Source organism: Lissotriton helveticus, chromosome 1_2 (assembly GCF_964261635.1).
Source record: "Lissotriton helveticus chromosome 1_2, aLisHel1.1, whole genome shotgun sequence".
NCBI classification, from domain to species: Eukaryota; Metazoa; Chordata; class Amphibia; order Caudata; family Salamandridae; genus Lissotriton; species Lissotriton helveticus.
This window is the reverse complement of record NC_136058.1, coordinates 379,192,381-379,206,200: the sequence shown is the minus strand read 5'-3', so window position 1 is coordinate 379,206,200 and position 13,820 is coordinate 379,192,381. Positions and strand designations below refer to the sequence as shown.

Here is a 13,820-nt window from a genome sequence, read left to right as displayed (position 1 = left end):
CAGCGGTCCGCCTCCTCAGCAAGCTTCCTCGGGTTGGACAGCTTGCTATTAATCAGGTGCTGGCGTAGCTCAGGAAAAAAGTGATCAGACAAGTGCTCCCATGCAATTAAATCAAAAAGCCCCTGAAAATCATTTACCTTACTACCCTTCACCCATCCATCCAGTGCTCTGCAAAAACCAGTCACATACTCCACATACGTATTCCCAGGACGCTTTACACTCTCCCTGAACTTCTGTCTGTACATTTCAGGGGTCAGCCCATACCTGGTCATTAAGGCCTCTTTCATGCGGGGGTAGGAACTTTGTTCTTCAAGGGGCAAATCTAGTAGGGTGTCCCGCCCTTCGCTAAGGAACCTCCCCCACAACCCCGCTCCCCAATCCTTGTCAGGGACCCGGTGGGAGGACATGGCTACTTCATAAGCCCTAAACCACTGTCCTATGTCATCCCCCCTAAAGAACTCTTTAACTACATCTTTGGGTATGTACACCCTGACTCTACCTGCATCGGCGTTGTGCTGCCACCAGAAGGAGTTGTTCCCAAACCTCTCAGCTCCAACTCCTTCAATCTCAGGTCATGCTCCATTTGGCGTTGCTGCGCCTCCATGACCAATCTTTGCTTGTCCATCTCCATTTGCCCAGCTAATCTTGCCATCTCCATTGCATGTGCCCTGTCTGCTGCCCTGACCGCCAGCTCCTCTGGTGACAGGCCTCTGCTGGGCTCCACAATGCCATCTGGTGGTATGATATCCACCGCATTCTGTGGTTCTCTAGACTCTTTCCAGGCTCTCAGCGCCTTGATGTATTGGCCTTTCTTTTTGCACCCAGTGTGTGCAACTCTGAATTTTACACAGTAGCCTTTCAACAGCTCCACTGTGTAACCCTCCAGTCCTCTGTGTTCCCAATCCACATCTTCAATTCCAGAAATCACAGAGGGTGCGCTTCCAGCAGGGAGTGAGCCAGGCATGGCTTCAGCAATGGCAGATGTCTCAACAAAATTATCAAAATGGAAATCTGTGGCTGTGTTATAGGTCTGCTCTCACTATGTGGTGATCAGCAATTCACTGTATGTCAACTACAAATGCAAATTCGCAAATCCTCACCGCTGCGTCCAATGTTAGAATTGGGGGTCTCTGGTTGGCGCAAGTATTCACTTGTGACAAGCAGGGACCCTCTCCTCTAAATCAGGGCGAAGGATGATCCCTTACAATTACCCTTGCTCACCCTCTAGGTGCGTGGCGTGAGCAGCCAAGGCTATTCTTCAGGCGTTATTCAGTTAAGCATTTGTAATAACACACACAGTAAAATGTACCAATCCCCCCACAAATGGACACCAGGCTGTGAATATACAAAAATACGTTCCTTTATGTAAAAATATATATGCAGGTAAGACTTATCACAAGACCAATAATAACGTTTTTAAATTAGGCCACAAGATTGTAAATAGGCAAGCGTTTCTCAGTTACAGTTCCAATGTATCTTCTGTCTTGTTCAACTCACTTGTAAACAGTTCTCTCAGTTCCAGTTATGCAATAATTGGGGCCTCTTGCCCCGTTCCTGAAAGGTCTGGCGCTCCCAAGCACCTCTGTGGGCTTCGCAGCGCTCCTCTGTGCTCCACACGGAAGAAAACCCCGGGCCCTACCAATGCTCACGCATCTCGCGGTGCGCTTTGAATGGAGACCAGAGAGGGGCCTGACAAACCCTGGGCCTTTTCCGGAGGTGGGGGCTGAGCTGCGGAGCAGCAAGCAGGCGATGAGAGGAGCCTGGAGGAACCCCGGGCCTTTTCCAGAGGTGGGGGCTCTCGGCTGCAGTGAGGAGCAGGGAGGCAATGAGAGGAGCCTCTTGGGCCAAGGCACAGGGAAGGCTGACGGGGAAATAAAACGTTGCCGGCCCGAGCCCGGTTTGAATTCCTTCCTTGGGGGGACGAGTTTGACTCGTCTCTGGCAGTGTCTCTGGGTCTTGTCTGCAGCAGGTGGGTGCACACAGGTGGGTGCGGCCCACGACCCCGGTACAGATGGTACGGGGGTCTCCCAATAGGGGGGTGGCGCGGCCTGCAAACTCCTCGGGTTGGCGAGTGGGGACAGCAGGGCACGGTCCTTCGTGTGGCTGCAGTCTCGGCTTAGGTCACCGGCCTGGAGGAAATTCCGGCGGGAGGGGCGAGAGCACTTCTGCCGCTCCAGTGGCAGGCAGGGGCAGAGGAGCAGGCAGCCTGACCCGGGGGCAGAGAGCGACTCCAAGGAGCGAGGCTCTCACGGGTGAAGGGCAGGCGAGCTCCCGAGTGCCACAGCCCTAGGAGGGGGCGATGTGGGGTGCAGTCTTACTCCGGCGGGAGGCACACACGGCTGGCAGATGGCAACGAGGAAAGACACAATGAACCCACTGGTCCTGGGGTTCAGTTCAGGGGGCAAGCTCAGTCAAGCCCTTGGAGAAAGTTTCTAGCACAAGTTTCAGGGCTCCACGAATTTCCAATTCTTGTCTCTATGTCGACTTGCACAGGAACAGAAGATGCTTGCTTTCCAACTCCCTCTCTCCAATCAGTCGGAGTCAGATTAAAATCATAACTCCAAGCAATCAGAAAAAGGGAAGGGGAAAAGTGGAGAAAATAACCATAAGAAAAGAAAGGCACAGAAGAGACTGGTCCGGTCCCTCGATACTCCAGCGAATCCTCCTCTGACTTTATCAGCCAAACTAGGTTCCTGTGAATACTAAACACATACAAATATTTTAACCTATAAATCTTAACTCTGTTCTACCTGCTTCTATTGATAACTAAACCTACATACCCATGGGACTGCATAGACCTGTAGCTCTTCTTTTTACTGTGAGGTTTCTTTAAATGGAGTTGCCTTGTGTTCAGTCTCACTAAAATGAAATGACTCTGTTAATATTCCACTCTAGCTATTCTCTTAGAATATGTGTTTTCTAGACTATAAAACCTACCACGCTATGCAACTCTGTGTCTTTTATTCTTCCTCTTGTGTTATATGTTGGCTTGTGAATACCTCATCTGCAAAACAGTCAATTGATTAATTTCCTGCTCTCTCACTTTCTATTATCTGTTATCTTCCATTATCTCTTTTGACCTACCAGTACTGTATTCCGCTATCCTTATAACGTGTTCTGTACTTGTCTTTCTTCTTCTTTTAGAACTGCTGCTTTCCTGCTCGAGTTATTCGCCTCACTAGATTCAGGTAAGCTTTTCTTTCTTTTTTACTTCAAGTAATTGTCTAAATTGCATTTAAACGAACTATTTACATCTCTCTGAAGGACGTGTTTAATTTCTTGTTGCTGTGTCTTGAAACACCTGCTTCATTAACGCTACTGTTATCTCTTCGAATTATAAATGTTACAGGCTGTAAGCGTAATACAATTTCTGCCGAATACAGTCTAGATTTAATTGTCACTTAGCTCTGTGAAAACCGTTTTCCTTAACGTGAAGGCAGCTTGCTCTGCTCCTGAAGCGGCGATACGTTGTCTTGACGGAGTCTCTCTGTATGTCTCCTTTCTTTCAGCTGCTAGTCACCTACGTGGTAATATCTGCAGGGAAACTATTATACTGAGTTGCTACTAGGAATATATCTCTTACCACTCTGGAATTCTGAAAATAACTTTTCTCTACAAACGTTTCTACTCTGACAGGATTTATCTAACTGACTCGGGCTGAATTCTCAGTGAAGTGTGCAGCTCTGATAGAGCGCGCGCCTCACCTGAACTCCGTTCTGGAATTTTCAGAAAACTAGACTGGCAACTTAGGCTGACAGTTGTCCTGCTTGCCCGCCATCTTGGAATTCCGTGAATTCCACGCCTTGGACCAGGAAGGAGCCAAACTCCAGTCCTGTTGCCTCATTTTGAGAACTCTTGCTGACCGTTCATTAGGAAGGATCCTTGACAGTACCCCCCACCAAGGAAGGACCTCCCGGTCCGGGTTTTGTTGGGTTTCGCTGATGGAAAAGTCTTACTAACCTAGGTGCATGTACATATGACTCTAACTCCCAAGAGCGTTCCTCTGACCCATAGCCCTTCCAATCCACCAAATAGTACAGTTTACTCTTCACTCTTTTTGAATCTAAAATGTCCTTAACTTCAAATTCCACACCAGCTTCCAACTGAACAGGTGGTGGAGCACTCTCTCGTCTTAATCCTGGAACTGCCTTTTTTAACAAAGAAACATGGAAGACTGGGTGAACTTTGAGTTTTGTAGGTAGTGTCAGTTTATAGGTCACTGGATTAATTTGTGCTTCAATAGGATAAGGACCAATGTATCGAGGCTGGAACTTTCGATTTCCTTTCAAGCGCAAGTTCTTTGTGTTTAACCAAACCTCCTCCCCTATCTCTAGGTGAGGGGAATCTCTCCTCTTCCTATCTGCATATTTCTTATACTTAATCTTTGCCTGTTCTAAATTTTCTGATGCTGCATTGTGTACCTGACTCAAATGTGTCACCAAATCCTGAACTGCTGGAACTGGAAGCGAAACATCCAGCATGGTAACATTTGGATGTTTGCCATAGTTCAAATAAAACGGGGAGTAACCAGTGGACACATTTGTGGCGTTGTTATGAGCGAACTCAGCAGCCCACAAATAGTCCAACCATTCCCCACCCTGTTTTAAGGTAAATAGCCTCAAGTACTGCTCCACCTCCTGGTTCACTCGTTCTGTTTGTCCATCCGTTTCCGGATGGAAACTGGTGGGAAAACGTGTCTCAACTCCAAGTGCCTTCATGAAGGTTCTCCAGAAATGAGACACAAATTGGGTTCCTCGGTCTGATATAATAACCTTAGGAATTCCATGCAACCGCACAACCTGAGCACTGAAATGAGTTGCTAACTGTTTCGCCGTTGGAATCCCTTTCATGGCCACAAAATGTGTCATTTTGGTGTATGCATCGACTATTACTAAAATAGTATTGAAACCTTGACAGGAAGGAAGATCTATTATTAAGTCTAAGGTGATTGTGTGCCAAGGATAGGGAGGAGTAGGTAAGGGTTGTAAAAGCCCTTTGGGTGTCTGTCGTTCTGACTTCCCCTGCGCACATATCTCACAAGTTTTCACATATCGCTCTATGTCTTTGTTCATTTGTGGCCACCAATAACTTCTTTTCACTAAATCCATCGTCTTCTGCTCTCCCTTGTGTCCTGCCAACAAATGAACATGACATTCCTTCATGACTTGGTTCTGCAGTGTAGAAGTTGGCAAATACAAAGCTCCTGAGTGATAAGGTAGACCATCTACTACTTCTCTATTATCTTCCTGCTGCGTCCACTCCAACATCTTTGCTGGTGACAAGGCTCGAGATATCTGTTCTTTCACACTCAGAGTTTCAACAACGCCTATGATTTTGGTATCTGGAATGATGGCTTGGGTCTTGATTTGATCTTTTTCTTCTCCTGTTCCCATACGGGACAAAGCGTCCGCCTTGCCATTCTGCGCTCCTGGCCTGTATGTGATGACAAAATCATAGTCAGCAAAGTATAATGACCAACGAAGCTGTCTCGGGGTTAGTGTTCTAGCTGACTTTAAGAATTTTAAGTTTCGATGGTCCGTGTAAACTGTTACAATATGATGAGCTCCCATCAAATAATGTCTCCATTCCTTGAAGGCATCCTTTATTGCCAACAGTTCTTTTTCCGTAATTGTGTAATTGATTTCTGCTGGTGACAACTTTCTTGAACGATATGCAACCGGATGCAATTGACCGGTCTCCTTATTTCTCTGAGACAAAACTCCACCCACTGCCAAATCTGAGGCATCTGTCTCTACATAAAAGGGTTCTGATGGGTCTGCGTGAAGAAGAATTGGAGCTGACGTGAATTCTTCCTTCAATGCCTTGAATGCTGTCTCTGCATCTGCTGTCCACTGAAATTTTACTCCTTTTCTCAATAGTTGTGTGAGAGGCAGAATTCGTCGAGAGAATTCACTGATAAATCTTCGATAAATGCCTGTACTTCTTTCACACTGGTTGGAGACTTCCACTCCAAGACGGCCTGAATTTTTCGCTGATCCATGAGTATTCCAGCTGGCGAGATGACAAACCCCAAGAATTCCACTTCTGTCACGTCAAAGGCACACTTCTCTAGTTTGACGAACAGCTTATTTTCTCTCAGCTTCTGTAATATTCTTCTCACTTGACTCTGATGTTCCTGGGTGTTGACGGAGTATATCAAGATGTCGTCTATATACACTATTGCACATTGATCTATAAACTCACTAAGGACATCGTTTATGAAATGCTGCAACGTGTCACGACGTCAATGGCGTTTACCACTAACCTCTGAAAGATGTCAGCAGGAACGATGGATGGATGACTAGTCCCCCTCCTCTCCGGAACGCACAATACACAGTGTAGGGGTAACACAACTATGTATGAATGCCTCCCAGGGAAAAAAGGGGAAGGGGATAAACAATAAAGGTTGTTCCGAAGGGCTTCTGGGAACTGTCTGGATGCCGTCCACCCACTCTCTCGCCAGTCTCTATGTCCCCCCGGTGTTTGCTGCAGGTAAGGAAGGAACAAGAACCAACAATTAGAAACCAAGCACTGCACAGAACTCCCGGTAACAAGTATTCACAAGATGATAGGTACTAACTGTTGAGGTGGACTGGAGCGCTTGAAATGCCCTCAGGAAAACAATACAGGAAACAGCACTTCGTCGAGTGTAACCAAGCCTTCGCAGGAGCAGCCTGACAACTGGCTGCAAAGGTTTCCAAAAGTCGACAAAAATCAGCAAGGAATGTGTAAACATAAAAAAACAAACAAAATCAGCAAGGGTTTTCTTCTTGTAGTGCGCACCGGTACCGGCACGCCTGGATGCACCAAAGGAATTCCCCAGGAAGAGTACAGTGACGGAGACGACAACGCGCTCCTGCGCGGGTCTCACAAACGCCACTAAATATAGCGAGAAAGGAATTCCCCAGGAAGAGTACAGTGACGGAGATGACAACGCGCTCCTGCGCGGGTCTCCCAAACGCCACTATCTTTAGCGAGGCCGCCCGTCTTATTGATGCGGGGACTCGCTGAATGTAAATAGCACCAAAAACAGTATCGAGGAATGCGGGGAAGCAGAATCCGTTCTGCTCAAATGACAAAAGTACCTGACTCTCTGCTCCGGCTACACAGGCAAGGCTCCGTCCTGAACAAACGCAAGGTCTGGATTGACAAGCCCCGAGCCGTTACCTCGGAAGGCTTTTGTCAATCCAACACTTCCGTTTCCGTGTCTGCTGGGTCTCTGGGGAATGTAGTCCCGCAATCGCCAGGCTCCCTCCAGTGGCGATATGCGGGAACCACATCTTCTGACCACCGCCATCCGTCCCTTCCTGTGCCTCACACCCCTGGTAAGCGCTACACAACGCAGCTGGGGCGTTGCACAACCCATAAGGCATCACTTGATATTCAAATAATCCAAAGCGAGTTCTAAAGGCGGTTTTCCACTCATCGCCGGCTCTTACTCGAATGAGATGATAGGCCCCCCTCAAATCCAGTTTGGTGAATATCTGGGCTCCTTTCACCTGGTCCAACAAAACTGAGATGAGAGGGAGTGGGTACCTATTTTTCTTAGTTATCCGATTGATTGCGCGATAGTCTATGCAACTTCTTAACTCACCCTCTTCATTCTTAGGCACGAAAAACAAAGGCGAAGATACCGGAGATTGGGAGGGGCGAATGAATCCGTTAGCCAAATACTTGTTGATGTATTCCTTTAAATGATTATGCTCCTTCTCAGTTAAAGTATAAACTCGGCTACATGGCATATTTGCTCCTAGTTCAAAGTCTATTTTACAATCGTATACTCTATGGGGAGGTAGTTGTTCAGCTTCCTTTCTCCTCGACTTTCACCTTGCCGGAAATCCAACTCCAGGACCAAATCTATGAGAGCTGAAATCTCTGTGGGTCGGTTGGGAATCTGCGCCAGCCCATCTTTTAATTCATCCCTCAGGCCACGATAAAAAATTGCTGTTCTTTTGCTTTCCGGCCAATCTGTTTCCATTATCAACTTATTAAAGTGGGCCAGATACGCCACCAAATCTCGATTTCCCTGTTTTAATTCCAGTAGCTCATTATCTACAGCTTGAGAGATTCGCCTTCGATCAAAGATGCGCAAGAATTCTTTTTTAAATTCATCATAATTCTGCAGGAGAGGGTCATCTCGAGTCACTATGGGCATTGACCAGGCTGCTGCATCTCCGCTCAAATAAGACAAGATGAATGCCACTTTAGATTGTGCGTCGGGGAAGATAGAAGGACGACACATGAAATGCAGGGAGCATTGCGTGATGAACACTTGTGCTTTCTGTGGGTCCCCACTAAATCTCTCTGGTGCAGCTACGGGAATGACTGGTGACAAAGAGTGTATCACCTGTGTAGTTAACCTATTGACATCCCCAGCGGATGTGATAGGAGTTTCCCTATTTCCTGGAGGTGGTTGCCTAATCCTCTGCGCTAACTCAGCTGTTTCCTTTCTGGCATTTATCACCTCCTGCCTCAAACCCCGATTCTCTTCTTTAACTGTCACTAACTCTTTTTGGATGGCATCCAATACCGCCCCTAAGGTCTGCAAATTAACCCCCTCAACCATTCTGTTCGGGTGCAAATTTACAACGTGGGCACTTCACTCTGTCAGGGCTCCACGAATTTCCAATTCTTGTCTCTATGTCGACTTGCACAGGAACAGAAGATGCTTGCTTTCCAACTCCCTCTCTCCAATCAGTCGGAGTCAGATAAAAATCATAACTCCAAGCAATCAGGAAAAGGGAAGGGGAAAAGTGGAGAAAATAACCATAAGAAAAGAAAGGCACAGAAGAGACTGGTCCGGTCCCTCGATACTCCAGAGAATCCTCCTCTGACTTTATCAGCTAAACTAGGTCCCTGTGAATACTAAACACATACAAATATTGTAACCTATAAATCTTAACTCTGTTCTACCTGCTTCTATTGATAACTAAACCTACATACCCATGGGACTGCATAGACCTGTAGCTCTTCTTTTTACTGTGAGGTTTCTTTAACTGGAGTTGCCTTGTGTTCAGTCTCACTAAAATGAAATGACTCTGTTAATATTCCACTCTAGCTATTCTCTTAGAATATGTGTTTTCTAGACTATAAAACCTACCACGCTATGCAACTCTGTGTCTTTTATTCTTCCTCTTGTGTTATATGTTGGCTTGTGAATACCTCATCTGCAAAACAGTCAATTGATTAATTTCCTGCTCTCTCACTTTCTATTATCTGTTATCTTCCTTTATCTCTTTTGACCTACCAGTACTGTATTCCGCTATCCTTATAACGTGTTCTGTACTTGTCTTTCTTCTTCTTTTAGAACTGCTGCTTTCCTGCTCGAGTTATTCGCCTCACTAGATTCAGGTAAGCTTTTCTTTCTTTTTTACTTCAAGTAATTGTCTAAATTGCATTTAAACAAACTATTTACATCTCTCTGAAGGACGTGTTTAATTTCTTGTTGCTGTGTCTTGAAACACCTGCTTCATTAACGCTACTGTTATCTCTTCGAATTATAAATGTTACAGGCTGTAAGCGTAATACAATTTTTGCCGAATACAGTCTAGATTTAATTGTCACTTAGCTCTGTGAAAACCGTTTTCCTTAACGTGAAGGCAGCTTGCTCTGCTCCTGAAGCGGCGACACGTTGTCTTGACGGAGTCTCTCTGTATGTCTCCTTTCTTTCTGCTGCTAGTCACCTACGTGGTAATATCTGCAGGGAAACTATTATACTGAGTTGCTACTAGGAATATATCTCTTACCACTCTGGAATTCTGAAAATAACTTTTCTCTACAAACGTTTCTACTCTGACAGGATTTATCTAACTGACTCGGGCTGAATTCTCGGTGAAGTGCGCAGCTCTGATAGAGCGCGCGCCTCACCTGAACTCCGTTCTGGAATGTTCAGAAAACTAGACTGGCAACTTAGGCTGACAGTTGTCCTGCTCGCCCGCCATCTTGGAATTCCGTGAATTCCACGCCTTGGACCAGGAAGGAGCCAAACTCCAGTCCTGTTGCCTCTTTTTGAGAACTCTTGCTGACCGTTCATTAGGAAGGATCCTGACAACAAGTCAGCAAAGTCTTTTCAAAGTCTTTTCCTCTCCTTCCTCAGCAAGGCAAGCAGCAGGCCAGTCCTTCCAGCGTCTTCTTCTCCTTCTAGTTGGGCAGAGGTTCGTTGTGGGAAACAGGATTCTGATTTACAAGGAGCAGGGCTCCTACTTTTATACTGTATTTCCTTTGTTCTCACAGGCCAGGGGGGCCTCTGCATAACTGCTTTCAGTCTCTGAGCACTTGTTGGGTGTACTTCTGGCTTCTGCTTTCAGTGTGAGGGGCAGGCACATCAGACGCTCCACAGGAGGTGGAGCCAGCATTGTGTGGACAGGGGCAGCCAGGAGTACCTTGATGACAGTGCTTCGCCCTTCCTGGGCCAAGTGCCGGCTGAGTCATCAGTCGCTCCCCAGGGGGCGGAGCCAGCATTGTGGTGGCAGAGCACAGCCTGATTAAGAGCCCAGGGGCACTCCTACCTCCCACTAAGGTGTAAACCTTGCATTCACCACCTGTCATCCCCCAGCCCTGTCACTCACACATCCCAGACAGCCAGATACACATCCAAGCAGAGGCGGGCTGAAATGGTTAGGCAAACAAATGCTAACTTTCTAAAAGTGATACAAAAGGGGATGATGCTCCGTCCATCACCACCCCCTTTTGTACCGCTTTTGGCCGCCATAAGTGTGGCAGGGTATGCTCAGACGTGAGTCCCTTGCTCCCTTTGCCACTGGATTCAAGGAACCGGTCCTCGGAAGCTTGTTTCCGGTCCAGGGAAGACATGGCTTGGCAGTTCGGGCTGGACTGTTCCCATGAGGCACAGGGTCCGACTGATTTGCATATAGCCATGTCTGAACTGGGGTGGCAGAGTGGGCTAAAGAACGGTGATGGATTAAACCCAGATCTTTTGACTGGGTGAGTGTTTGATTGATTCAGATGCTCCGTCCATCACCACCCCCTTTTGTACAACTTTCTAAAAGTAGCATTTGTAAACACAGGATATTAAAATAAACTTTACTAAAAGAAGTATTTTATTATTCTGAGTTCAAGCATACTAAACTTTACTTTCTACCATGTTCCCTGAGCCTGCTGGGATTATAGAGTGTAATAATTCCAGCAGCCCATCTGGCCTAAAGGGAACAGGTAGCCTTACAATAGTGAAAAACGAATTTGGCAGTAATTCACTATTAGGACATGCCACACACATCAGGGCATGTCCTACCTTACACTTACAATGCACCCTGCCCTTGGGCCTACCATAGGGGTGACTAATATGAAGTCAAGGGAAGGGTTAGGGGCTGGCAAGTGTGTGCACTTGCCCAGCCAGCATGACAGTACCAGGCTGCACCCATGTTCTGCAGTGGCAGACCATAGACACATTTTTAAAAGGCTGCTTCTGTGGGTGGCGCAACCAGCGCTGCAGGCCCACTAGCAGTATTGGCATCTACAAGCCCTGACACTCCTGGTGCACTTTACTGGGGACTGACAGTAAATCCAATGAACCAATCAGGAATATCAATCACAAAGTTACACTTTACATAGGGAGCACTTGCACTGCGGCACGGATTGGCCGTGGCGCAGTGCCCTGAGCAGCGGACACCAGCAAAAACATCTGAGGCACATCAGCAAAAAAAGTGGAAGGGAAACTCACGCCAAGGTGCCAGGTCTAACACTGTTCCATCCTGAAATTTGTAGTTGAACAACTGAGTGCATTGAAATTATCTAACTGTAAATCGTCTATCAACCAAGTTTGTAAGTTTCTTGCAGACCTATTATGTCTGCTTTAAAGGTATCTGAGAACTTTTTATTTAGGGTCTGTAAAATATCCTGCTATATTCAAGGAGAGGAGCTTTATGTCTGAAATGTGTCATCTGACCCAAGTTAGAGTTATACTTGAGTGAGGATTCCAGCAAACTGATCTCAGTGTCAGAACAGCTGTAACAAGCATTTGCAATGCAATCGGTCTCGCCTTTGAGACCTTATATGCATTTAGCTTTGCAGCACATTAGCCCGGGTGCTGAAACATCTACTGTTCTTTAACATGGAGGGAAAGTAAGCAACAAACTGCGGAACACATGGAGAGAAATATTGCCTTTCAGCGGGAAATTGTATAGTCCAAAGCTCTGTTTTTAATATAAAATCAGTGCCTTCGGTGGTCATATCACTGAAAATACAAGATTTGAAAAAAATATTGTCTATGGGTGCTCGTGGAAGACAATTCCTATGGACTGGAATCTAGAGAATGCGATGCCTGAAAATGAAAGCATGCAGCTTCAACACTAACAGTCAAGATCTCTTGGTGTATTCTTCAAAAACCTAAAATTTGAACATTCTATTCAGATTTTTATTGTTAGAATGTTGGTGAGTTGAAAACTTCCAAGAGCAGCTGCTCTCTATGGTTTTGAATGTTAGAAGGGCACTAATAATTTACAAATATTGTTATTGTTATTGTTAACTGGGTTTTGTATAGCGCCGAATCACCGGCAGGTCTCTGGGCGCTCTTGACAAAAATACAGCAACAACAAGTAAGTATATATACAGAAAAGTACCGGCAAAGCACCGTCTCAAATAGAACAAAAAGCTTCCCTAAATAAGAATGTTTTCAAGGATTTCCTAAAGGGAAGCAAGTTAACTTCTCTACGAAGAATCTCTGGCAGTTTATTCCACATCTGTGGTAGTTGGATAGAAAAGGATCTCCCACCCTTTGTTGCCAGTTTAAAACGCGGGCATGACAGCAATTGGGCGTTAGAGGATCTCAGTACCCGATTAGGTTTATAGATGTTAAGTCGTTCTTTTATGTAAACAGGCGCATTCCCATAGATTGCCTTATGGGCGATGCATAGACTCTTGAATTCCACCCTTTGCTTTACAGGGAGCCAGTGTAGTCTCTGTAGCAGTGGGGAAGCATGGGTCTGTCTGGGTAGTCTAAAGATTAACCGTGCTGCTTCGTTCAAGACAACCTGTAGGCGGTTAATCAAGTTTTTTGACAGACCTAAATATAATGCGTTTCCATAATCAATCCTTGAGATTATAGTTGCCGAAACAATGGTTCGAAGCATATTCAAGGAGAGCAGGGGGACTAATTTGCGCAATTGCCTAATTAGATTAATACAGCTTCCGACAACAGAGGATACTTGGCTATTCATCGTCAGTTCGTGGTCAATTTTTATACCGAGGCTCTTTACATTAGGGCACGGATTTGGAGTAGGGCCAAGTTCTTCGGGCCAGAACAAATCGCCCTAAGGCGAACTTGCGGTTGAGACCACCAAAACCTCTGTTTTTTCAGGGTTTATTTTCAGTGAGTTTGCTGTCATCTAACTTACAGTAAACCTCAATATATTCTGGGCCTGGTCCTGAGCCGAGATCGTATTATCTATACTCAGCAGCAGCTGAGTATCGTCAGCATAGTTAAAAATCCTACAGCCCATATTTGCCAGGGAGTCTATCAATGGTTGCATGTAGAGATTAAATAAGAGTGGTGATAGTGCCGATCCCAGCGGGACTCCACACTCAAGGACACCCACTTCTGATATCTCATCCATTAATTGAATTCTCTGGGTCCTCCCTGATAAAAAAGATTTTAGCCATTGAAAGGCCAGGTCCTCTATCCCACATGCGGCCAGTCTGTCCAAAAGTAGAGCATGGCTGACAGTATCAAATGCCGCTGAAAGATCTAAAAGTATCAGGGCACTTGGTTTTTTACTGTCAGCCATGCATCTAAGTTCATCCAGCACCGAGAGCATTACTAACTCGGTACTGTGATGTGCCCGGAACCCCGCTTGGCGTTCCTG

The 13,820-nt window shown here is 46.0% G+C and overlaps 2 protein-coding genes across 2 annotated transcripts in view; one reads left to right on the top strand and one right to left on the bottom strand.

The window, feature by feature from the left end:
- LOC144806080 (uncharacterized) overlaps positions 1 to 13,820 on the bottom strand; it is a 235,032-nt gene that overhangs the window by 70,757 nt on the left and 150,455 nt on the right. The window lies entirely within an intron of this gene.
- The window catches only part of LOC144806063 (uncharacterized), a 137,389-nt gene that overhangs the window by 43,967 nt on the left and 79,602 nt on the right, over positions 1 to 13,820 (top strand). Inside the window, exons 2-3 of the mRNA XM_078672511.1 lie at positions 3,145 to 3,188; positions 9,308 to 9,351. Coding sequence (XP_078528637.1) covers positions 3,145 to 3,188; positions 9,308 to 9,351 — 88 coding nt within the window. The remainder of the gene's footprint in view (positions 1 to 3,144; positions 3,189 to 9,307; positions 9,352 to 13,820) is intronic.